This window comes from Epinephelus moara, chromosome 21 (assembly GCF_006386435.1).
Source record: "Epinephelus moara isolate mb chromosome 21, YSFRI_EMoa_1.0, whole genome shotgun sequence".
Classification (NCBI taxonomy): Eukaryota; Metazoa; Chordata; class Actinopteri; order Perciformes; family Serranidae; genus Epinephelus; species Epinephelus moara.
In genome coordinates this window covers 28,902,416-28,930,057 of record NC_065526.1, presented here as the reverse complement: position 1 = coordinate 28,930,057, position 27,642 = coordinate 28,902,416, and the positions used below count along the sequence as shown (strand labels likewise).

Here is a 27,642-nt window from a genome sequence, read left to right as displayed (position 1 = left end):
GCACCGAACCCTTCTGGATCCCTCTGCGGGTGGTGGGCCTGCAGGGGGACGAGCCCATGTAGCCGGTTCGGGCTGGGCCCGGCCGGACCCCATGGGCGAAGGCCCGGCCACCAGGCGCTCGCCCATGGGCCCCAGCCCCAGGCCTGGAGTTCGCTCCTTATATTCCATCATGAAGGGTCTTCTGAACCGTTCTTCGTCTGACCCTTCGCCCAGAACCAATCTGCCATGGGAAACCCTACCAGGGGCAAAATGCCCCCGACAGCACAGCTCCTAGGGTCATTAGGGCACTCAAACTCCTCCACCACGATAAGGTGACGGTTCTCGGAGGAGTTATTGTATTTACATTTAAATTATGTCCAGCCGTTCGTAGACATACATGGTACTGCAGCTGTTGCAAATGGCAAACCCGCCCTCAGTTTCTTCATCAGAGTTGCTAACAATGACACTGAAGCGCTCCCAAACTGAACTTTTCCCTTCCTTTTTTTAGTTTTAAGTTCTCCTGATTTTAATTTGTCTCACTGTTTTGGCATCCATGGCAAGGAGGTTTGGCGCTGGTTTGATTCAGGACCCCTCACGTGGGGCGTTGCCATGGGAGGTATTATACAGGGCGTTGCCGACGGTCTGACATCTACAGTAGTTGGTCATTTTGCGCCTGACAATTTTTTTATTTTTTTTGAAAAGTGCTAAATAAATAAAGGTTATTAAATACGAATATAACTGACAAATCCATCCACAATCCACCCGAAATGAATTACAATGTTAATTTTTATTGGCCCACCCACCCGTGGATTGCGGATATCCGCGGATGTCGCGGATATATCAGGAAGATTTGCATCTCTAGTGGCCACGCCTTGGGCCATCGGGCCGGGTCAGGCTCAGCCTTAATGAATAACATGGAGCAGCCACCCTGTGGGCCCACCACCTGCATGGACTGGCATCAGGGCAAGGTGCATTATGTGCGGGGCGGCAGGCAGGGGCAGGGACTCAGGCGTGTTGACCCCTGGTGTCGCAGATCAGAGGAACCATCTGTTTATTATTTATGTACATTTATAATGGTCTAATGTTGGGAAAAACTTCCCAAACTGTGAATCTTTCAATTGGGAATTGCATTGGCTATAAGAGGCATCAGTCATCAGTCAAACTGCTTGTTACTGGCTGGCTCTATAGACCGAAAAGAGAGGCAGGCTCGTCCTTTAACACAGGCTCTTATTGGCTGTTGTAGGCTGTGGAGAGGACATCAAAGCTCCTATTGGCTTACGTGAGGTGTCAATCAGAAGGTCAGAGTGCAGTGGTCATTTTGATACTGAGCTATTGGCAATATTCACACACAATCTGGAGATGTTATGAACAGTATGTGGAGAAATTAGAACTTTCGAAATGATGCAGTGGCAGTACGTGGATTATCTACGGATGTAATAATGTGATTGGACTAAATATTCAACTATATTTGGATCGTCTGGACCTTTGCAACTGTATCATGATCGTTTGTGTTGTAACATGATGGATTTGTGGCTTATGATCAGGCTTCATAGGTAAGTTATAACTCTTGATTGTGTGTTGGTTGTCTGACAACGGCATTCATTGTACCTGCTGTGGTGTTAAGTGTCTTGAAATGGTCCACATCAATTAAATCGCAGGAATCTTGGCTTTATAATGATATATCCTCAGAGTAACAACTTCAACACAGCAGTTGTTTGCATATTAAATTCTTTAATAAACCATACAGCCATTGGATCTATGCACTGCTGAATTAGGAGTGTACATTGGTTTAATTAGATATTATTAAGATTACTAATTCAAAAATGAATTTCCAGTACAATATATTCAAGCCTCTGACTCACTGCAATCATTGGCACTCCGTGTTATTAGTGTAGTAGTGTCAACAGCTTTTCCATAAAGTACTCATGTCATCATTTTGTAGTCTTAACCTCTGCACTGTTGTTTTTGCGATGCCTACCTATTTTTAATGATTTACCATCTGGGACTTATATCAGAGCAGAACAAGGGGCCAAATAGAGCCCAGTGATTTATTGGCGTGAAAAGCTGCTGCTGCTGAACAGTAGGAAGTTGTCAGCTTTGAACACTGAGCGCAAAGAGCTGGCATGTCAACTATGACGACAATAACAAGTTCAATGTGTGATCTTTGCAGAAATGACAGGTTGTCAGGTTTGAATTCTTGCTGCTGCCATCACATACGAGGGCTCAGTGTATACAGTATGTGTGTGTGAAGGTGGACATGTATTTTTGATATCTTTTCAGTGTACTCAGGTTTGTAGCTATTCTAAAAGAAATCAGATTCAACGTGAGGAGCTGGAGATGGTGCAAGAAAAAGTGATTGAAAGGGAAGGAAATCTGCCTTTCTGCTTCACAGAGACAGACATAGGACCAGACACTTATATTTCAGCAAGGCAGCCAACCATCTAGTTAGCCAGTCAGCAATTGGAATGATGCTATACAGACAGACAGACAAAAAAGACAGCTGTTGAAACTCAGTTTTCCACCTACAGCTTGTTGCCTCATTGCTGTTTCATCATTGTGTCATTTCATAAGAAGAGTGTTGACAGTTTGGAGCTTCTGGGGGAAGCACAGGCGACATGTGGATCTGCTGTAGATGACGGGAGGAGGAGAAATGAAAAACTGGAGAAAAAAAACATACAGACTTGTCAACACACAGAGAAATGAATGAAAGGCTGGGACAAAGAGGACACACACAGATATTTGTTCTGGGAGTGCTAGCCTTGATTCCTACATGCTTTGACAGTGATTGCTTGTGATATTATCTATAACATGGCAGTTCCAGCTACAAATAAAGTTCTAAATGAAGTATTTAAAACTCAAAAACATGAGATGTAAATTAATAAATGTCTGGATGATTTCAGGAGGTACAGCGTCCAGGCAGAAGGGCTTTCGGGGCTGTATTCGCTCCCTGCAGCTGAACGGCGTCACCCTAGACCTGGAGGAGAGGGCTAAGATCACACCCGGTGTTCGACCCGGCTGCCCGGGTCACTGCAGCAGCTACGGCTCACTGTGCCAGAACCAGGGTCGCTGTGTGGAGAGAGCCAACGGCTTCCACTGTGACTGCAGCCTGTCCGCATACACTGGAGTCTTCTGTCACACAGGTGCACACATACTGTCTTTACTTTCCTTCTTGTTAGCAAACATATTTGGAGGACAACTTTTATTAAATGTGACTTCTGACTCTGGCTTATGACTGGCATCTAAGCGTTTGCAGCCACATATTAATCACTTAAAATGTATAGTCTTGTACACCACCTGTTGTACCCAAAATGGAAGCAGACCTGTAACAAGCAGCCATGCACACCTCGGTCTGGGTCAATTATAAGCTTTTATATTAATATTGTAACAGTATCATTGTTATATATTGGCTAATATTATTAACATGTGTAGGCTATGGGTTGGTGCATACTATTATGACTCTATAAATCTAATACTCCAACCTTGAGTTGGACTGTCTACTGCAACACTGTTGACAGTGGTGTTTTCTTTCCATATTGACAGTTTTTCTGACTTCCATTTCTAACTCACTAGTCAGAATCTCTAGGGGTGAGGCCTCTAAACCCAGGATGTATTAAGATGGGTTATGAAATGAGAATTGTTTTCAGCTGCCACATTTATCAACACTCGATTGTTCCTACACTGTGATTGCTGAGATAACAAAGTTTTATGAATTATACGTGAACCCTATTGTTAAATGATTTCTTCACTCTGATCTGGTTAGATTGATAAATGAGGGGCCACTGTGTGTGTCCTTGAGGTCTAACAATGTGTTGAATGCATTTCTTACCTCATAAAACAGTTGTACAGTTGTTTTTGAGAATATATGAGATCACTTTTAACATCGTTGTTTAACTGCAAGCAGTCATCTTTTTCACTGCCTTTGTATGCCCTTTGCTACCTTTTTTTTCTTCATTGTTCAGTGGACAAAGTTGTCCCTGTTTTTATAAAGCTGAAGCCATTGTAAAGGTTTACTCTATTTCATATTTCTTTTTCACTCAAACAAAATGGTGCACAGTGTCACATCATGCCTCGCTCCCCTCCTCTTTGCTTTATATTTACTGCAGCTGACTCTTATATCTCCACATCAAAGGTTTGCGTCTGCTTGTGCTTCCTTTAGGAGGAGAATGAAAAAGTTGACATGGGGAATGCATTTGAGCAGAGTCCCTCACTCTGCAGATGAGCCCTGAACGTCTGTGTCTCCATGAACATGATGTCTAATCAGTCATTTAGTGCATATAGGCAGTTATATCGATGGGGTCCTGACCCCCACGAGGGGTCTTCAAAGTTTCATGGGGATTCACAAGGCCTTCTTGGTTTTATGGGGTGAAAAAAAACTTTTCAAAAAATATATACAGTAGGCCTATCTCAACTTTTCAATACAATTGTTATTTTTTGAGATTAGATTATTATTCAAGATATTACCTTAAAAAATCTCAAAGGATAAGGTAACAGTGAGACCTGAGTACAAGCTATATTCCCAAAACCTTCCCTCACTGCTAAACAGTTTCATTCTACAATAGAGAAGTGGGAAGTTAAAATAACCAAAGAGCTAACAGAACAATAGCCAAGCCAAGGAGAAGAAAACACTGCATTTGTCATAAGCCTTCTGAGTATGTATGATAGTCCCCAAATAGGGGACTTTGAGAGCGATTTTGCAAGCACAGTGTGAAACAATGCACTGATCACAAAGAATAGTGATGTTGCACATCAAATTAAACAGCAGAACCTGAGCTACATGGCTGTAAAATCCCTTTTTACATGCCCCAAACACAGCTCAAACAACAACTAAAACAACAACAAATCCATCTCCATACAGCACCGATATCCCGACCCACTCGGTATATTTCAGGCTCTAATTTGACCACACGTTATGCAAAAAACACGCCATTCATCTCAAATGAAAACTGACTCCGCTGTTTCCACACATATGTGCCAAATCACTCTACCACAAACCATCAGAGAGCTATAGGCCAAAGAACAACAACAACAGAAATCTTTTTGCCAAAATATATTTGTAACATGTCTCTTACCTTGTTATTTTTGCCGTGAAAAGCTCATTCTGCCGTTAAATCACGCTTCATTCCCGTTTACCAACATGTTGTCTGTCATTCAAATGAATCTGGGCGGAAAACTTGATGGCCGGAGGTTCCGGGGTGAGCATAACAATGACCACTCACAGCAGCCGACATCTCCCCCACAATGCGTTCTGCTGACTCTGATTGGCTTACAGTGCTGTCAATCTCGTTTTGGTGGGTATAGCATCATTCTATTGGCTCTAACGAATCAAACGAGGTGTCAATCACTCAAATTGGCCAAGCCGTTGCGGAGATACGGGCCTCCAAAGCTCAGAACAGAAACTCAGTTTCAAATGTAGTAGGTGTGTATTGGTCAGTTTGGAGTGGGAAATAAAGGACAAAAACGAAATGGACAGTTGTGTGTATATCCTAAACATCAGTAGGGGTTTACAGAAACAACAAATGAAAGATATAGGATTGTACATGACAAAAATCACATGCAAACATGGTGCAATTTTGGAGAGCTCGCCTGAATTTTCTGTACTAAAACCTCTCTTACTTTATCAGAATCAGCCTTTGCAGAGTTAATGTTCACATATTGTACTATGATGTGATAGAGGTTTAGAGCTGCAGCTGCATCATTCCAAAGGGATACTCATCCTGAAAATGCTTTTTTTTTTTTTTTTTTTTTTTAGGTGAACCTCAAATTGTTTCATTTCTGCTGTGTGCCATCTTCATTTACTCTTCACATATAACACATATAATGATATTTACACATCTTAACAAATCTCACGAGGGTTCCCTTTACCATGACACCAAAAGTATTCAAATAGACCTTGTGGTTGCAGAGATATAGTCATTTCATTATGGGTATGCAATTTTCAAGCAGAGGTCTATAAAATAGACTTAGTTTTGAAACAAAAACATAATGCAGACAGAGAATTGTATACAAAGTTCCTAAAAATATGAGGAAAACTCATCTGATGCAATATTCACAGGGAAATAATCTGCTCAAAATTGATCCAAATCTCTTGTTTCACACAAACATCCTGTAGTTATTGTGTTGATTGTTGATTGTAAAGTTTCAGTTGTTCTGTACGTTTTCTAAAAAATATGTCACTTGCAGTCAGGGGTCATTAGTTTTCTCAATGATAGAAAGGGGTTCTTTGAGGAAAAAAAGGTTGGTAACCACTGCTCTATGCAATAAAAAATAATCACAAGATAACGAGAAAGGAAACTTCTATTCAGAGTCCATGCGCTGGTGTTTTTATGCTGCTGTGTAAAGAATAAAAATCTATATCATTCCAGTAACCTTTCAATGCACTTAACACTCATCAAGAAGTACTTCATTTAGCTATATTATTGTGGCTATATAACAATATGACATCAAAGGTTTCTTGGAAATAGTGTCTGATGTGATTAAGTCTATTTAAGTTGCATTTTTGATGTTCAATTAATTGCTCTAATATTGCGTCATCTCATTGAACTTTATCTCTAAGTTCAATAACTTGAGGGAGCTCAGCGATTAAGAAGACTCCCCTTGCTTTCTTCCTAACAACTATTACTGCGCTTATCAGGGTCTATGTCAGCAGACTAAGGCACAGAAAGTGAATTTTAATTGCTTCGATGCATCTGTGAAATACTGCATGGATATAGCTGTGTTTGAAGTTGTCGGGAAACTGAGCTAAACTCTGTTTTCTTTAATTAGTATGAGGGTTTTTTTCTGTCCTTTGGTGCAGGTATTTTGAGGGCAGCTTTGTTTGGCAGTTTGAGGACAGCCTTGTATAGCAATGTCAGAGCTTTTTAGATGCTGTCAATGTCTTATTGAGCCGAGAAAACCCTGAGCAATTCATTATTTTATTGAAAATAAGAGGAATGTTACTGTAAATATATGAGCTGTGCTCTGTCAGGGAAACAATTATTCTCTTCCTGGTAATATTGATCATCTACTCTACTGGAGGGAAAACAAAAGAGATGCTGCAAAGTGATATAAATGGTGTTTATGTAGGATGAAAAGTCAATGGATTCCACTTCCAAGAAATCTATCAATAAAACTAAAGTAATAAACGGCGGTAAAAGACTTTGCTGCCATTAGGGCTGTGAATCACAGCAGCATTTTAATCCTGCAGAGTCCTGTTCTGAAACTGTTCCTGAAGAGAGTTACAAGAGTTGAACACCAGATTATGAACGCTTACATATGCAATATCTGAACTGTAACCAGATATTCACAAGTTCATTTCCCCCAGCGGTTTATCACCTGCTTAGCATTCTGTCCAGTTACCCTTGAGAAAGAGTTCCTGCTTATCTAGATACTCTGAAAGGAGCTTCAATGCTGGACATGCTAACTTAAAATGAACTCTGATAATCGAGACCAACTAAAAAGGTTTTGGCCCGGTTCCATTTTGGCTCTGGTGGTGTTCGTTTGTGGTGTTAAAGTGTCCTAAGTCACTGCAAGAAAGACGGAGGAAAATCCCTGAAATGTAAATATAAAACATATTGTAGAGACAAGAAAGAAAATCAGTGACAGTACTGTTGATCTGAAAACATCAAAAAGCCTCCATTTATCTTTCAAGATTCAAGAGGTTTAAATATGTTTGTAGTCTGCATGAGTCAATGGCCAAAAATGAAAGCTTTATAATGCTGTTGCCTTGGATATCTTTGATGTTTGTTCTTTGAAAACAAAGTTGCCGTACTGGCAAAATACCAGGCTTAAATATATCTTGCAATATCAGCTTTCATTTTTCCTCCATTTCTGATGCTGCCAAATAAAAGCCTGTGTTGCGACCTCTGTAACCCCTCTGTGGCTGCATCTCTTCCTCCAGAAGTGTCTGCCAGCTTCAAGTCAGGGACATCCGTCAGCTACACCTTCAAGGAGCCGTATGAGCTGAGCAGGAACAGCAGTGCCCTGCCATCCTCCATCTACTCAGACATGACTCTGAGAGGAGAGAACATCTCCCTGAGCTTCAGGACCAACCAGAGTCCGGCTCTGCTGCTCTACGTCAGCTCCTACTACAGAGAGTACCTGGCCCTGCTCATCAACAAGCACGGTGAGGAGGCTTTTATTTTGAAGTTTGTTAACTGTTGCACAAGCATGAAGTAGTGCATCTATTTTTCATTTAAAGTCATCTTATCTACTTTGACCCCGCTTTCCTGCAGCTTTTATTTAGATTCTTTTTCAAACATGATTGCACACACGATTAAGTGTATCAGTTTTTATGCCAAACCTCTTCAGCACCTCTCCTCCTATTCACTTCCCTCTCTCATGCCTTTTTCTCCTTCATATCATTTAGACTTGAAGCTGAATGTCCTCTATTATTCATTAAAGCTTCTCATTTTTTGCTTTTTTTTTTTTTTTTAACCCTGTTCGCCTCCTTCTCCCTTGCAGTCTTCTTTTACCATATTAACACCTTTTTCAAATTATTCTTCCTTCTGGTTGATCACATCTCTTTACCTCTCTTATTCTTCTTGGTTGTACATCTCCCTTCTTTATATTATTTTGTCCACATTTTCACACCTAAAATGAAAAATCTTGTCAAGATTTATGCTTCCTCAACTTTTTTCAATTACTTTTCTCTGTTGGCGTCTCCTCCCAACCTCTCATCTTACCTCTCCTCCCCTCTCCCTCTCATTCCTGTCATCTTCTCCTGATATCGACCTCTCCTCCTCTCCTACCTCCTCCATCTCCTCTTCCTCCTCCTCATCCTCTGCTGTGCTCTGCAGCTTTACCAGATCAGGATCTGTCAGATCTTTCCTCTCTCTGGATTCACCCCGTCAGCCTCTGCTGCCTTTTAATCCGTCCAGCCGGGCTAGCTATTATGTTTTGTCTCAGGCTGGAAAAAAAAAGTGCTCGCTGGTCTTCTCACTGAGACCTGATGAGTGATGCTGAGGGAATAAAAGTTTGGTGGGCTGCTAATGGGTGGCAGGTCAGTGTGCTGCTGAATAAAACTGCAGAAAACTTGCTGATGTGTTTTATACACTTTTGTGTAAAATAATTATGTTTGGCTTTTAAGAGTAGTAGGAGGCACTTTGAATTTAAAATTACAGCAACCAGTAGTCTAATAAAATTGGCACTTTGCTGCCAGATTAGCTGTAAATGCATTTTTTTGCTGGTGTTAATGACTCAGAGAAAGCTGATGGACAGCAGGGCATTAAGGTTTCATGCTGACCGTGGAGTCGTCAGGTAAATGCACTTAAACTGAAGTGTCCAATTAAATCCCTGAAAGCTTTCTCCTGTTCAGCTCATTCCGTCTTGCTTTTCCCACTCCGCTGCAGTTAAATCTCCTCAGCCCAAACACAGAAATTCCTTGTCAGTCACTTAGGGCCTGTTTTCAAGTAGTACTTATATTTATTATCAGCTAACTGGATGACCTTTAATACCAAACAATTATTCCTTCTTGGTTAATACACATTTCTAATAAAAAGAAGACCATAGTGAGTCATAATCTTGAAACGTCATTTATGGGATTAATTACTATACTTAAAAAGTATAAAAATGTTAATATGTATGCATTTTAAGATTGTGTAATTTCTTATCCTTCTCATTAATCTTGAAAGCCCAAAGACATCACAGGGCTTTCATTAAATCTGCTCTTAATCCTCTGAATATTAGGAAAATTAATTAGATTTGGAGTTGTGCTATTGATAGGGATTAACTTCTAATCCTCTTAATATGGAAAAGCTTTATTTACTCAGACACTCATCATTGAGATTCATCATCGAAGTGAAAAATACATTCTTAAAGATACGTAAAGATTAGAGGAGACCTGAATGTTTTCATTAAAAGAAAAAGTTTAAATTGGAAAAACTTTGTGTGTGTGTGTGTGTGTGTGTGTGTGTGTGTGTGTGTGTGTGTGTGTGTGTGTGTGTGCGCGCGCGTGTGTGTGTGCGCGTGTGTGCGTGCAGATAAAATGGAGGTGAGATACAAAATGGACAGCGGCAGAGATGTTGAAGTGTTGAGGAGCAGAGTGAAGAGCCTGGCCAATGGACAACTCCACACTGTGACCATCAGGAGACTGACGGACTCTGTGACTGTGCAGGTAGCAACACACACACACACACACACACACACACACACACACCATGTACTCATTATTTACAAAATGTACTTATTGTTACAGAGAATTGAATGAATACAAAATGCCTTATCTCTGGGGATGAGTGTGAAATGTATGGAAGCATATAGTAGATTAAAGATTTGAGAGAGCACAAAACTTGTTCTGGGTGCCATCAAGTCTGCAAATTGACTTTTGAGTGAATCCAGGCAGGTACCTACAGATTTACATTTGTACATGTCTGTAGACAAAATTGTAAGCAATGCAGACAATTTGAGCTGGCAAAATGGAATTGTGACTACATTTTAGCGATCACTAAGGCTGTTCTCACCCATAGTTATCAAAGCTGCTCATTAAGATCCAGACACAGCAAACCAACATCAAAGAACTAGTGGTGATGAGAGCTGACTGTTGCATTGCCCCGTGTTGCCTTTGTCTCAGCCAAAAAGTTGAGCCTTAACATGTCACAAAGACTCCAGCCAACGGCCAACTAGCACATACAGTACATTCTGCAAAGTCTGTTTTCATCATTCAAAAAGGGAAACCAGAAGACCGACAAGATGGATTCTGGATGCTAGTTAGCACATTAACAACATAACACAATATTGAAAGAATAAATTATATTTACTGTGCACTAGCAGACAATAAGAAAAACAATTTTAAACTGTTTCTGCTCAAAGAAGAAATTTCACCTAAACCTACAAGTTTGTTTCAGCCCTTGACTTCAGTCCTTCCCTCAGTTCTGTTTCTCTATGTACAAACTGAGCTGAATGACCATCCATCCATCCATCCATCCATTTTCGTAACCGCTTATCCTCTTGCGGGTCGCAGGGGTGCTGGAGCCTATCCCAGCTGATATTGGGTGAGTGGCAGGGTACACCCTGGACAGGCTGCCAGACTATCGCAGGACAACCATTCACACCTACGGACAATTTAGAGTTACAGTTAACCTGCATGTCTTTGGACTGTGGGAGGAAGAGTACCTGGAGAAAACCCACGCTGACACAGGGAGAACATGCAAGCTCCACACAGAGGTTTTTTTAGATTTTAGATGGAGTATCTCTTTAACTTGCCATAACTGTTGGCACGTTCAGAGATCAGAATCATACAAGCGTCCTTGGTAAATTTTTATCTCCGTGCAAACACTTCAACATACATTCTAATGATAATGAAAATGGAGTTTTGTGCTAAAATGTTGTTGAAGCCAGTTAAACTTAATCACATAGCTGCACATGCTCTCCTTCCATTCACTGCCGGAAACAGGGACAGTAGCTCTTAATAGATGAAAACAGTGTGCTATCTGTCAAAATTTTTGCCATTTTCCCACAAAAAAAAGACAGTTTGGTGGCACTTAAAAGTATTTGTTTTCTCACTTTTGAGATAATGAGTTGTCTGCTGTCACTCAAGGTAATACTGGAACTAATGACCCAACACAACACATGGTAGATGACATAAGTGCATGTTTTTATATAATTTTAACCAGTAAAAAGTAGGAAACAAACAGACCCCTCTCTCTACAATACTGTGTTGTTCCTATCGGTGATGATAAAGCCCCAGTGATGACAGCAGAGCTACAGCAGGGCGGCAGGGACAAACTATACATTAGAAGAGCCTCAGGTGAAATATGAAGCATCTTAATCATATCTGGATCCACTGAATGTCTTATCTTGTTAACAACAGCCTCAGATGATGTATGAGGTTAACTTCATCTAACCAGGAGCCAGCAGCCTGAATGTCTGTATAATTATCAGCACCCTGAGATGAAAAACAAGGTGACCTCGTCTTGCATGGGTGCAGCCTCCTGATTCACTGAGGCTCCAGTGAAATATGAGGTGTATCTCATCTTGCCAGTTTCCATCATACTGAATCATTATATCGTTATCAACATACTCTGGGGACATCAGGTGAACCTCCACAAGAGTTTCAGTGTGCCAAGTCCAGATGGCAGCCTACAGTTTCCACACTGGTCTCACAAGTAGACACTATCATATCCTCCACCCTGAGCAGATGTACCATTGAAAAATGACTCACTGAGGCCTAAATCACTCGGGGCTACCAATACACTATGTCCTCTGTTTTCGTACTGTTATCAGAGAGGCCAGTGTCCACTGTTTTCCTCTGAGGGATTCCTGTTGATGTCATAGCATGCTCCAGTTAGTCCCAGTCTGATCAGACACCAGAGGAGAAACACTCCACAAGATATGAGAAGTGGAAACTGAAAAAAAACAAACTAAAATAAAACATAAAAGTTTAAAGCAAAGAAAACATTACCTGGAGCTTGTCTTTTGGTATAAACAGAACTGAAACCTTATGAGAGCAATACCAATATAATCTACCTGCAACATATACAGTATCTTGTAAGTTTTAGGAAACACTTTTTTTTTCCCCCTTTGGTCCTATCTAATGAGCAACCACAATTTTAATGTTCAACCCTATAACTGATGACATAATACCTAAAAAACTAACCAGCCCCTGGTGATCAGCCAAAACATTAAAACCACTGGTGGGTAAAGTGAGTAACTTTGATCATCTTGTTACAATACAATATTCTGCAGGGAAACCATGGGTCTTGGCATTCATGTCGATACCACTTGACACATAGCACCCACCCAAACACTACTGTGGACCTAGTACACCCCTCTCATGGCCACGGCGGCCCCCCAAGCAGAACAATGCACCATGCCACACTGCAAAAACTGCTCAGGAATGGCCCTAAGAACTTGACAAAGTCAAGTCCCCAGATCCCAAACGGATCAAGCATTAACTGGATGCGTTGGTACCCCGATTCACTGTGGGGCCATTTTTGATCAGATTCTGCTCTGACATGTCAAGGCATGGACACAGGACCTTGGGGGATGTCCTGTGGTGTCTGACACTGGGGCGTTGGCAGTGGATCCTTTGAAACCAGTCAGTTGTGAGGTGGGGTACTGGCATGTCCCACGGATGCTCGATCAGACTGGGATCTGGGGACTTTGGAGACCAGGTTGATGCCTTGCACTCTTTGTCATGTTCCTTGTGGTTTCAATGTTTCGGCTGACCAGGGTATACATACAAGGGTATATATACATACATACATACATACATACATACATACATACATACAAGAGTAGACCTCACATAGCCACGTGGATGTAGACTCGTAATACATGTCCCTCTAGATATAAACAAGACTAAAGGCCTTTACATAGAAGGGGTGTGTAAATAACACGAAATGCAAACCCCAACTCTATTCATATCATCAGTGATGCTAATTTGCAACAGTTGCAACATGCTTTCCATAGTCGTGACATTGTGACGTGAGCTCTGTTTCACACAACGTGAAATCTCGGAAAATCTAACCTCATTCTGAAAAAAAATGGTGTTGCCTTTTTTTGCAGCGTAATATTCACACTCTGTGCAGAAGTACTCATGACAAAAATAACAGTTTGAATAACATTAACATGTGAGGTGGTTGAAGCACAGTAAATATCTAATCTCTTCAAGGTTCCAATCCAACTCACCTCACTTTAAGTTTATTTTTAATACATCTAAATGAAACTTCTGTTCACAAGGATTCTAATCTGCAACTATTATTTCACACGTCACTGCTACACTGTCAAATTACATTACATGTGTTATACTCCGATCCACTCTTTATCTCACTCAACTCAGTTCAGCAGACACAGAGGTGTAAAAGACTCAAGACATGCAGATGTTTCACAGCATTAAACATCACATTTGTAAAAAAAAAAAAAAAAATGAATGAGCCCCACTGAGTGTTACTGTAACCAGAGTGATAAGTCAAGTGATACCTCATTGAAGTAATCAGTATTTACTTACTTACTTAAAAAAGGGAATGGGACTAAGAGTAAAATACTAGACCAAAATTAAGTATCTCTTCAGGCTTTGGGGTCAAATGTCCTTTAAATGCTGAAGTTTTAAACTTCAGTTTTGGCTTTGACTAGCTTTCCTCTCTGCAGCCACATGGTCAGACTCTGTAGAGCAGCCCTCATTAAAATAATCTCCAGTGGAGAATTTCACCCTGGATGTTTTTCCCTGAAAGTGTGGAATCTGTCACTCATTTCTCCCACTGAGCTGCTGAGATGAAACATAAAGGGAAAGCTGAACACTGTTCTAAAAATTCAACTATAAACGAATCAAGTTCCAAATACAGATATCCACAGATTTTGACTTCCACGCTGTGAAAATAATGGCACAAAAGTCAAAAAGTTACTGTTTTACTTTTTTAATTAGTCTGGTGAGGCAACAAACATTTTTTTACCAACAATTAATAAGAGAAATATGTTGTTTGTTTCAGATCGACCAGAACACCAGAGAAGACTTCAACCTGACGTCTGATGGAGAATTCAACGCCATCAAGTCGCTGGTGCTGGGCAGAGTGCACGGTAAGTGGGGAGGCAATAAAAGTAGAGACAAGGCCTTTTTAGTTAGAGAGCACTCAGACACACACTCATTTGAATAACAGCTGTGAGATGTTTGGCTTCATCTGACACTCAGCATGTGCTTTCTTATGAAAATCTGCAGGAATAAATGTGGGCAAACCTGTTAGTGCTCAGTACGATACAGTAATTTATATTTTCATCTCAGCACTGAGTAGCGCTGAGTCAAGATGTAAACAGAAAACTACTTCAGCAGAAAGTGAAGTTGGATTTAGCCACATAAAGTATAACTTCTTCTGTTACACTTCAAACTGAGGCTCACATCTGGAACAACATTTGAGCAGGTGCAGTTTATGCAAATGTTGGCGGACCATATCTTGGACTTTTCAGTGATGTTTCGTTGTCTCCAGCATCCAGATCACCTTGTCACCCAGTTATTAAATAAATATTAAAGCCATACAGATGAAAGACCATATATTAACTAACAAACATGCTTAGTCACTTCTGCTTTGTACGCAAGTTTCGTTTTTCCTGTTTTCTGATAAATCAGCCTCAGGGCATCAAAATACGCCATGTGGGGAGTGTCACCGGCATCACTATAATAAAGTTAGGGGACACCATTTAGCATCTGTGTGAGACACACTAGTATTCCCACCAACTCCAATGGAAACTCATGCGCAGCAGTTTTAAATGCTCAGAGGAACGAGCGTGGTTTAGAGAGTGTGAAAGTCCCCTCAGGGTGGGTAGGAGGGGAGATGGATGGGTCCAACAAACAATAGACAATCACCCAAGAGACCAGTGTTCGAGACCAACACACAACATCGGTTGCGGCGATTGCGCCATTTAAAGCCGAGTTATTTTTAACGACAAACTGCTGCCTTTCCAGATGCGTTTATGCCACTAAAAGCTGGGTGTTTTGTAGTGACATCCGTGATCTTTTCCCAACCATAAGCAAGTAGTTTTGTTGCCTAGACCTGCCGCCAACTCAAGTGACTCACATCAACCGGGAACTATGTGGATCCACTATCCACATCAACTATGACCAAGTACTTTTGTTGCTCCTTCTGCACCGAGATACAATGCAAAAGGCTGCCCCCAGCATCATTTTAGTAATGCCTGGGGCTTCTACCCAAGCAGCAAATATGACAATTAGGGATGAGATTACACCCAATAGCTTCGGATTGCCCTCATAGTCTTGACTTTAAAACATTTTTGCTGAGCACCACTAAACTCCTCTTTCCCTCTGGTTAAAAAATCCATGAACGCCAACTATCATCTGGCTTTTGTCTTAGTGGGAAAGTTTACAGTCTGCACTCATTCCTGGGACAGATGACTCTGTAGTAGTCAGGAATATTTTTTGGCTCCAGCTTCATTTTGAAGTGGCGGAAAAATGACTCTTTGGTTTTTGCCCCTTTTTCCAGCATGACTGTTAGCAACTTCTGTGACTCTTTGTCATCTCAGCTACAAATTCTGTCTGTCTCCTGCCAAGCAGCACTTGAATTGCAAATTCTGCTCTGAATCTGGAAGAGACTGAGTAAAGTATCAGATATTAAAAAAAGAAGTAACCACCGTAACATTTCATTGGCCTCCATGCTGCTTTCTACTGTTTACTAATCCTGTTTTCCTGCGTTGGTGATGCTGAACGTGACACACTAGTTAAAATCCACATATAAGCTAATTTTGGGGGGAAAAGGGTCTAATTTTTAAGTTCTCACCTTGCTGCAGTGATCTACAGGTGTACTCCAGGACCCTATGATATCACTGTTGAGTGTGGTTACAATTGCAACGAAGCAAATTCCTGACCACACATGACCACACCCATCAGTGATGCTCGCTGTGGTGAAAAACAAGCTTGAAAAGTCCAACCAAAGAGGCAGGAAAACACTGCCTGTTAGCCGGCTGATAAGTAATTCTTAAAAACTTCTGGTAAGGTTTCTGTAATATGGGTTTTGGACAATTTTCAAATTTAGGTTGATAGAGATTCAAAATGTCGGTTATTCAATACATTAAATTTATAGTCCAGCCCTAATCCAGGAAGTCAGACTGTTTGGTCAACGCACCGTCTGCCTTACCCACCTCCTCACTCCCGTAACAGAAGTGAACAGTTGTCCATTTAATGGATGCTTTATTGCAAAGTGTCGCCAACCTGGGTGGTTTTAGTGCCCCGCTTTATCCATTTAGCTGTGTAGTCCTGGACAGGGACCTGTAACAGAGTCGGGGTGAGACAGTAATTGGCTCCGTCATGGCTCCATCAGAGACGGCCTGAGATATAAGCTGTTAATAACATGAGGGGCTGAGAGGCCGCAGGCTGCAGTCACAGCCCTCTGATAAGACAGACACAGCAACTGCACTGTCAATTTCAAAGCAAACACTCTGGCTGTTCCGTGGTAAGACATGAGTCAGCTATTTAAAATGGCTTTTTAATCAGCAATATTAAGTAATACCAAGTAAGAAAATGATATGTCCTGATAAAGGTTTTTCGTCATTTCTGGCGATTAGCAGTTTTTTAATCTTGTAACAGAGTGCAGTTTCAGAAAACATGCAGAAGTTTGTAGATGTTGTTATGTGGCACTACAAAATATGATACACACATCAGAACATTGTACAATGGTTAAACCTTGTTTAAAAAAAAATAACATCAAAATATCATATTATCATTATTTTGTGATGCAGTTTGTTTCATTACATATGTTTTGTGTGAGTGCTCAGCATTGCAGTGGTTGTCTATGCGAAGCCTCAGAGAAATTGTTATTGGCTTTAATGGTGTTTCAGAGGCTTCTTTTACTCTCAGTGCTTGAAAATTGTAATTGTATTTTTAGGCATGAAATTGAATGATTAAAAATCTTGCATGCAAAATTGCCGTAGGTTGGTTGATTTCAGAACATATTGTTTTTTGGTTTTGGCCTTCAAATATCCATCAGTCGAAACTTAATTTAGCATACCGTTTAAAACAATTAAATGTCATAATATAGCCAATATGTGAGGCATGCACACCGCATATCTTGTGGAGTAACTAATATGGATTCTCCCAAGATCTTTTGTCTGTTTGGATGTAAAGCTCCAGTGTATTGTAACTCAGCACAGTGTGTTTTAACCCCGTCATGTCAGCTTGTGACCAGTCTTCCCCTCTGTCAAACCAGTGGAGGCAGAGAGTCAGATCAGGATCAGAAAAGCAGCGGGAAAGTTGATTTTTCTGTCGTTTCCTGTCAACCCTGTCATCCATCAGCCTAACTAATGGACCCGGAAGGAATTCAGAGAGAGGGAGAGAGGGGGAGAGAGGTGATGGAGTGAAGTGTGTATCAGCTGAGAGGAGCTTACAGGCTGCAGTAATGTTTCCTGCTGCTCTCATCAACATGCAGATGTGTCCTGGTAAAAAACACAGTCACCTCTCAGTCATCTGAACAGACACTGATGCAGCTGCTTACAGCGGTAATGTCAGCTTTCACAGCTGCTGTTTACACCGTTGTGAAGGAGCGGAGGTGAATGATGAAGGGATTGAAGTCAATAAAGTGAACAGATAGAGGTGAGAGTGCACATCTGTCTTGGGGAGCAATAGATGCAGACTGGAAGGTGAATCGTTGATAGTGTGTCTGCTGTAATGAGGGTGGCAAGTGTCTGTGCATTTGGCCCTCTTTCTCATTGGATGGTGATGAATATTATGGATCCTGACCTGATGTCAGTTTGTGTTCTGCTACTGCACTCAGTGGAGCAAACAAAAGTAATGTACTCAGCATAATGAATGGCATCTTTACAGGTGCTTCATCAGCTTAAGTCAGTGTACTGCCAATAATGTCACCACAATGAGGGATAACGAGAGAATCTGCAGGCGTGTCAATGAACCTGTTAGTGTATGTCATACGATGGGTATGTTTTCTGTTAAGATGAGGCGGAAGGGGGGTTATACTGGTTAGCAAAATGCTAAAACCCTTCCTGATTCATTCAGTGCAAAGGCCCAAACACACCAAACTGACATCAAAGAACTAGTTGTGACAAGGCCAACTGTTGGGTTGCCTCACGTTGAGTGTATTGGCCCAAAAGCTGCACTTCGAAACACTGCAAAAACTTTAGCCAACAGCCGACCAACACATATGTTCTGAGCCTGCATGACAGGAAGTAGCTCTACATACCAGCAGGTGGCAGTAGTCCTTATTCGTAATTAAAAAGGGGAAACCTGAAGACCAACAGGATGGATCTGGTGTTGGTAATGGCTTGATAGAACAAAGGGCATTTACTGTGTGCTAGCAAACAATAACAAACAATTCTGAACACTGCTGAACTAAAGACCTCAATGTCTGAAAAAAGAAATGTACCTGATATATTCAGTTTGTTTTGATCTCACGCCTTTTTAACTTAAGCCAAGGGTTGGCTTCCTTACTTCTGTTTCTCTTCGTATGCGCTGCCAATCAGAGTGATTTCATTCACCGACAGGCTCCACTGTCTCTCATTCAACACGCTGAATCGGCCGACAAAAAGTCATCAAGGGCTAACTAGGGCCAACGGTGCAGGACATACTGCCAAAACAAGGGCGACAGACGCTCACTGATGGCCCAACACTGACCATCGGCCAACCATTGGATTGGTGTGTCAGGGCCCTATGTCTGCCAGGATGTGAATTTTTGAATAAAGGCAATATTTTCTTTGCATTCTCTGTATTTTCTTATCAAGATGACCATCAGATGTCACTGCATTGGCACCAGTGCATCTTCAAGTGTTCATTCAATGTGTGGCTGTTGCTCTGTAAACACTTAGCCTTAGCATGTATCACAGCCGGCCAGCACATAGTAACATAGTAACGGCATCTAGAAAGAAGTCAGAGCTGTATCCAGGAAAAAAATAACTATTTACTCAAAATATCAGCATGTCTTTAACTCTGATGAATGGCCCATATGTATTAAACTTGTAGCTGACAAAACGCTTCTTTTAACTCAGTATAGATCAGCTCCATTTACTCCATCAGTTTAAATGGAAAAGACAGTATTTTCAATGCATGTCAGGACAATATGTGGGAAAAGTACTCAGTTATTTATTACAGGTAATCAACACCACATTACATTAAGATGGTGTCATTTACAAAGACAATAAACAAGATCAGATTATAAGTATACATCATCAACTGGTTTAATATTTGAACCGTGCTGCAAAAACTTTAAGTGGGGAGCAGAAAAAAAGTTCTGGGTAATTTTTTTTATACAGTACTTTCTCAGTTTACAATAGTGACACATATTTAACTATTGTTCCACTTCTTATGACAGGGTCTGATGAGATGGATCCAGACCTTGCCAGGTTGGCGTCTCTCGGTTATACCGGCTGTCTCTCAGTGGTCCACTTTAACTCCATCAGCCCTCTGAAAGCTGCTCTGCTCCACCCGGACACCAGCCCTGTCATCATCACCGGACCTTTAGTCCAGTCCAACTGCGGCTCCTCAGCTTCAGCTAATCCCTACGCAGCAGAGAACACACACCACCTGTCAGGTAAGAGAGGAGGAGTTAGATTCATTCAATATCCAATTTTATACTTATTGTGTGTATTTTCAAACATGATGTTGAGTTTATTAATTAGGGTTAAGTTTTGTTTTCTCTCACATTATATCAAAAGTAAGGTCCATTGTGTGTTTTGACTGTTTATTTGTAGCGTAGAAAGTTTTATTAGCTGTTGTCCCTCAAATGTAGTCTCTCCTAGAGGGTACACAACAAGGTAAATGATAATTATAAAAGAAAATCATATTTTAAGTCCGTTAATAAAAAAATAGATATAGAAGGCTGTATGTGTAAGCTCAGAAACTGGTTTACAGGATCTATAAAATACAGTTACAAGATAAATCTGGGGATGTTTTATAATTTTGTTAAACTTAAAAAGACCAAAATCAATTAACTGATCTGATGAATAAGGATCGCCTGTGTAGCCAAAGTCTGATATTTTATATCTCTGTGCCATCGAGCGCCACAGTTGTCTCAGAACAGTTAAAAATATACTGTTGCACTGTGTGATGTGTTCCTTTATTACCATGAACACACACACACACACACACACACACACACAGTGGTGTATTTTGAGTCAATCCCACACACCATGCTGCTGCCAAAAATACTCATTAGAGCAACAAGCTGTTTACAATCTGCAACTGAAAATAGTCCCTGATAATTACACTATTATTTTGGGTGACATTTTAAAAACTGCATTGCGCAACCTTTTTAGAAAGTCAATTAAAACAAAACAAAAAACAAATGAAGCTATATATTTTTGATCTTAAGTGCTGTATCGTAGTAGTCAGTTTCTTGAAGACGTTTCACCTCTCACATCTCCAAGAAACTCAAGTAAGACATGACCTGGATGACTGAGAATCTCCACCTATATATGTCTGACTGCTGTTTAAAGATTTACTTCTTCGGTATAAATGAAGGGGCTCTGGTATCACAGACAGGATAGGTCAAAGAGTGTTGAGGTGTCCATTGTCCATTTAGGTCTTTTATAGGATTTGTTGACAAAACAATATCGTTATTCTTTAAGTACTAAAGAAGAAGCCACAGTCAGTGCAGCAGACAACAATGGTGCGGTGTCTGCCAGAGTGGGGGTCATTAAAGTATCTCTGGTTAACTTGTCAGGCCTGAAGCCCTTATTATGTAACATGACAAGCTACACTGCTCAACTCATTCCGACCTGCTATGGTGTTTGCCTCAGCTTACACTTTGTTCATCTGTGCATATGACCACACAATTGCTTGGGGGCTCACAATACAGCTTTTATAGTTTTCATGGAAACCACAATAACTAAAAATAATAAAAGAAGAATGTACATTTCAGATGACAGACGTTGTAGACTAATGGCTGTACTGGCTCTGCAACAGTATCTAATATGACAGCGACTTTGATGATGACATTCCTTCATATACTTGATATCATTACATTAGAATTTGGTCAGAACATTATTTTTTTCAGCTCTATTTTCTGTCGCTCCTGGGTTTCATCTATATATAGCTGAGTAGCGTGCGTCTCCTGTTGTCTTTCCATTTCTGTGTTTCAAAGTTGCATGAAAGCTGCTTTTCCAGCTCATAAAAGGGGCTCATTAATTGCACACAGTACTCTCCCTATTTTTTGGAGAGTAATGACAGTGTGATCAACACTTTAATTAATTTGAACCACAGAGGAGAGTTTCCTTTGGGATGTTTTTTCCTCTGGGCTCGTTCTCATCCAGTTTGTGATGCTTTATTAGAGCCATTTGTAGAGCTGAAGTAGTATTCTCCATCTACTCTGAATGATATTCTGATCTTGTCTTTGGATTTTTCTGCTCTGCCTCTCTCTCTGATATGATGTGTTCATTTTATGAATTTATCCTTTTATTTCATGATTCCCTCATTTTCGTCTTGTAATTGCACTTCTTGTTTTCTTGTCTCTGCCCTCGTCTTTATATCATTTCGGCGATTCTCTCTTATTCTTCATCTTCTGTTTCTCGGTGCCCTTTGGTTTTTCATTTTCGGTTTTTAATATCTTTCCCCCTCCTGTCTTCTTTCTCTGCTGTAGACCAGTCTGGTTCAGTGGGTTCAGGTCAACCTTTAGTCAATGCCATCAGGACTGACTCGGCTCTGATTGGAGGTACTGAACCTTTTCCTCCTATTTCACTGTACGAGAACAAGAACCTGTCTCACTTTGTCTCGTTAGGATCTTTGGTTTTTGATCCACTTTTGATAATCATTGTCAAATGAATCACACTGATTTCATCTATCAGATATCAATATTTGATGTATTTGTTTGGTGCATTTTAAAAAAATGACAAAGATAAAGTTTAAAGGTTACATGTCACCTTTGGACAGATGTTTAGCTCTAAGAATGAGTAAAGTGATGTGCCAGGCAAGAGTCCATTTAAAACTAATTTAAAACTTTGTTGCTCTGCCAGCACAGATTGATTCAAAGCGAAGACTGAAAAGGTTCAATCTATAATCGTGTAGATAGAAAAGGTGAGACCCGGAGAAAAGTCATTTAAAACTGTCCATTAAACTGGCCTGACTCTGTCTCAGTGCACAAAGGGCAGCTCACCTAATTAAACCTATGCAGGAATGATTTGCTGATGGGAAAACTTTTTTGCTGTTATCTTAAAAAAATCACGGTCTCTTTATAAAGTAATGTAGTATTAAATTGATTTCAGATGTATTTTGGAATTCCAATTAAATGAAACCTGGTTTCATATTCCCAAATGTGCTCAACAGAGCAGAAGAGCCCGGTAGAATCAAAAGATTTAAAATGGTGTTTAATGTACTTGAGTTAGATTAGCAAGATAATCGAAACATTAGGAAATTAAATGTCAGTAGAATGAGAGAGAAATAGGCAGATATTTTGCTCTGGTTTTAGCTGAAGTCTTTTGAGCATTAATGCGTATTGAAATTTGAGACAATTATCTGATATCTCAGCCTTTTACATTTTGAAATGTCCTATACCTTGCAGGTGTCATAGCAGTGGTGATCTTTGTGATTGTGACCGGCCTGGCGATAACTGCCAGATTCCTCTACCGGAGAAAAGAGACATATCGAAACCAGGAAGTAAAGGGAGTCAAACAAGAGGACAGCCCAGATTTCCCTTTCAACAATCAGACTGACTCCCAGAATGTCTCCACTGAAAACCCAAAGGAGTATTTCATTTAACTGGAGGCCAGATGACCTGATGAACTGGTGGTTGCAGACAGGGGAGTCCTGCCATGCCTCAGGACTCAGAGCCGCTCAGAGACTTCGCTGGCAGAGATGGCTCCACAGCATGTTGAGGCAAAAAAGAACAATTCACACAGTGTTGTCTTTCTGTTGCTTTATTGTAAATTTTGAATATACTGATACAAACAGGCAACAGTGTTGGACTTATGAGGTGTTGATATCCTTGTTTCAACTGTAAGTATTAAAATGTAAATGTTGAATTAATGTCTTTGTAACAATCTCTGGCTAATGTCACTTTGACATATTGATATGTTGGAAATAATGAAAGTATCAGTATTTTCTATGGTGTATGGTTAGGAAGCTTAGCCCTCTTGTGGTCAGCCTTTCCCTGGACTGAGATGGCTACTTGTATGTAGAGACGGGACAGAACTTGAAAGTGGCAGGATGTTGTTTTATATCCTCTTGAGGTTCCATCATCATGTCTTTGATTGTGATCAAACTTTTTACAAGGTCACAAACTAGGCTAACTAACCCTCCAAGGACGTCTTACAATGTTTTGAACCTCCAGCAATTTTGTTCTTTCTACCATCACTCCCACTTACTTGCAGTTTTAATCCCTCCCTTTGAAGGTTTAATCTTTCACATTGTAAGATCTTTGGCGGGAAAATAACCGGTGACTATTAAAGAATTCTCCCACCACATTACAAAAATTATTCCAAATTTATGCACGCAAATTTAGTCATGGATCTATTAAAGTTTTAATCCTTAAAGCAACTATAATCAGTATTTTATGCAATAATGTATCAAGTGACAGTGAAAACAACCTAACAATATGAAAGGATTTGCTTAATTAACCTACCAAGAATTATCCCCCGAATTTGCAGTTCTCCTCGGCCATATGGAGCTTTATAATGAGTTTCAGCTCATTATTTGTGATGTCAGGCCCAAACTTGACTTGTTGGGTTCATTCATATAGCAGCTGTTTTTAGCTAAAAAAATAAAAAATCTCCAAAACCCCACTACACAACACCTTTTTCAGTACTGAACAACAGAAAGACACATTTAGAGACTAGCTTGTGAAGATAGCAGAGCATTTTCCAGCTAAAGAGACAGATATTTTCCTCAGGAGCTGATAGAGACCAAAAACAGAACTAAAGAGGAGAATGAATATTGGACTGAAACTCAACTGACTGAATGATTACACTATTGCTCCAGAACAGTTGGACTTGTAAATAAGCAACTGTTTGCTTACTAGGTCGCCGTTTCAACTTTAAAAGTAATGATATGTTTGTGTTGTTTACAGCTTGTTTCTGCTGCCCCCATGTGGCCAAAAAAATCAGTTATTGCACGTTTAAGATTTCAGTGCTCATTGATTTGGTAGCACACATGGTTGAGGGCTGTTTGTTGACTTGAGCAGGTTTGTCAGAAATACAACAGAGCACCTGATGTATCTGTTTTCAGTGCAGCCAAACAAACACATTGTAGGGAAGCGTACGAAGGAAATCTAGCACGGAAATGGCGGACTCAACCACTAACAACGAAAACCATTGAGTGTCAACATGCTAAAAGGCTATCGCTGAAAAAACAGCCATCACCACAAAAGCTTTCAGTAAAACTGCACAAACATCTGAAGCTATGAAAGTTTCACCTATCAAAGTGGCCTCTCTTTTGTAATGTAGTCTGGGGATGCTTTTGAAATAAAGAAGTCAAGCCACATCTCCCACAGAAACTACCATCAGGGTGTAACTTCTTCCCCTGGCCATGGTTCAAAAAATCCAAACAACTTTGTTCTGTTAAAACTAAGCTCCTGGTCTATAGTCTGGATTCATTTATAAGAACGTTTGTATGTGAATGACTGTGTGAAGGTTTGTTGCAGTGATGGTTTGAGATATCTGAGCCATAATCAGGGTAGTGGTAGACTGACATGAACAGTAATGCTTTCCCCCTTCTTTCTTTTCTAAACATGGTGGCATTGGCAGGAAGCCAAAACACATCCATGATCATTTCAAGACTTCTGTGTGGTTCTCCCAAATGCCTTTACATCCATTTCACTTTTCTTTTTCTTTCTACCCCGACTTAAAAGTTTCCTGGTCCCTGCTGTATGCCGCCTGCTGGGAGCCTCCTCTCCCAGCTCTCTAAATGTCTCTGAAGAGTAAAGCTTTTAACACTGACAGCAGCGTAGACTCTATTACACTGTGGCTGTCTGTCACCTCCTTCACTGCACGCAGAGACAGTTAATGTGTTTTTGAAATGCTAATCTGCTTCGGTCTGACAGGTGGATTGTGTGTGACTCCACTGAAAGCAGAGAGATGATCAGAGTGAGACGGAGAGATAATCCGAGAGACATTGTCGAGCAGACACGAATATAATGAAAACAGCCTGATATTAACACTTGAAAATGAAGCAAATCCCCCCATGTGTTAATTCAACCCATGTGTAAAGAGTGCTGCTGATAGAAGGAGGTTGAGAAGCAGAAAGAGGATCGACAGCAGCTGTTTTTCAAACACACACCACCGTCTCTCTGCAGGACCCCAAAGCGCAGATGGGATTTTAATGACAAAAGTTACGAAAACTTCAAAGTATGTCTTTAAACTGCGTGTATTTTTTACTTTCTACCCAGCCACAATAAGTGAGCTGCTGATGGCAGCCATTGCAATTCTGTCACTCCTGTTGACAAGTCCTTGCCAGTGCTGCGCATCTCTGCTACATCCATTCTGCAGCAGCCATTTACTTCTAACTCAGTGAGGACTAAAACTGATGAATAATCAGTAACCTACACAGACACCAGTGCAGCTGGGTCAGCAAATGGTTGCCCTACTAAGGTGATCTTCTGATAAAGGGTTGCTTGATACAGAAGTGAAGAAAAAGTAAAGCAAGTATTTTCATTTTTGTTTTAAAGTTGAGTCATATCCCATTTAAAAAAAAAAAAAAACACTGAAAAAATGATATTGGTGCAAAGTTGGCCAGCTGAACCCAAAAGAAAAAAAAAATAGAAAATTTGGCAGTCAGCCAGGCTTAAAGTGGAAATTTTCAGGCTCAGTCTAGTGTTCTGTCAAACCATTATGGGTATACAGTAAAACAGTGAAAACTACTTCATTGGACCTGCATATGTGCATCTGTACACCCAAAATCATTTTTTGATATCAAATTTTTACCCATAACGTATTGCTGGTAGTGGTTTGGTTCTGTTTCTGGCAAGGTTTGTAGTGAAGCTGAATGGTTCTCAGTGTAACTATAATAATGTAATGGTACTTAGTATTGGTGGTTGGTGAATAACAGTGATGTCAGTGAGTTTGAGTGACATGCCATAAAAAAAGGAAGGAAAAAAAATCCAGATTTTAACCATATTTCTGGTTATTTGGCTAGAAACAAAAATCCTGTTTGATGAAAATAAAATGTTTTGTTTTTTCAGAGACTAAGTGTGATTTTAATTTCATGTGGTGGATTTCAATCGCAAGTATATATTTAAAAAGGTCCAGTGTGTAGGATTTAGTGGCATCTAGCAGTGAGGTTGCAGAAATTAAACTTCTCCCATGTGCCAAGCGTATGGTGGCCAATGCCACAATGGAAGTGACCCTGTCTAGAGCCTGTGTTTGATTTGTTCATTCTGGGCTATGGTAGAATAACATGGCGGACTCTGTGGAAGAAGACCCACTCCATATAGATAAAATTGTCTCAATCTAAGGAAACAAAAACACAAGGATTATTATTTTAGGGTAATAGTAAACTAATGAGAACATAATTATGAATATTATTTACTATTTCTGCCAAGAGATGCACCTAAATCCCACACACCGGACATTTAAGATATATACAGTTGAAGAGGAAACATACTCCATGTAGTCACACATTTACAACAAAACCAAAACTCATACCGCTCTCACCAAAATAAAAAATGACCACACCGGTCGACAGTGCAAGCAGCTCGGCAGCATCCATTCATGCGTTTATGGGAAGGGGACACCCCCTAGTGGCTGAAGAAATTCTTACAGGAGCAGAGGAGGAAGTGAAGTGACGTAGCATAAAAGGCGACAAATATCAGAGACGCCCCTGAAGGGTGGGTAGGTTGGGTAGGTTGGGTAGGTTGGGAGGTGGATGTATCAAACAAACACAGTACTTTCACCCAGGAGACCGGTGTTTGCATTACAAAGTCAATGTTGACTTCTTTTAATAACAACATAGCCCAGTATGCTAGCATGTATAGCATGCTATGCTAGAGACGTATGTGATGTGTGGTATGTGATGTATGGTATGTGATGTATGTCATGTCGCATACATCAGGTTATTGACACGAGTTATTATTTGACGGCAAACCATGATGTTTATCCTAAATCTAACCACATAAACACGTTTTATTGCCTAAATTTAACCAGGTAGATTTGGAGTGGAACTACGACCACTTTATGACGTTAAGCACATGTTTAACCCCCCCACCCATGCATAGTAGAGCATGTAGTGTGCTGCAGAAACCTGTCTGATATGGTTACACATAGCAGTTTCCTTGGTGAGTTGTTTGGTAATTTAATTTAAGATTTAAAAGAGTT

At 40.4% G+C, this 27,642-nt stretch overlaps 1 protein-coding gene across 1 annotated transcript in view; it reads left to right on the top strand.

Annotated features, from left to right (window-relative positions):
• LOC126383157 (contactin-associated protein-like 4) overlaps positions 1-26,470 on the top strand; it is a 143,602-nt gene extending 117,132 nt beyond the window's left edge. The window contains exons 18-24 of the mRNA XM_050033604.1: positions 2,880-3,119; positions 7,856-8,080; positions 9,936-10,069; positions 14,382-14,469; positions 19,716-19,934; positions 21,981-22,052; positions 22,899-26,470. Of these exons, the coding sequence (XP_049889561.1) occupies positions 2,880-3,119; positions 7,856-8,080; positions 9,936-10,069; positions 14,382-14,469; positions 19,716-19,934; positions 21,981-22,052; positions 22,899-23,095 (1,175 nt within the window). The 3' untranslated portion in view covers positions 23,096-26,470. The remainder of the gene's footprint in view (positions 1-2,879; positions 3,120-7,855; positions 8,081-9,935; positions 10,070-14,381; positions 14,470-19,715; positions 19,935-21,980; positions 22,053-22,898) is intronic.
• The last annotated feature ends 1,172 nt before the right edge of the window (positions 26,471-27,642 follow it).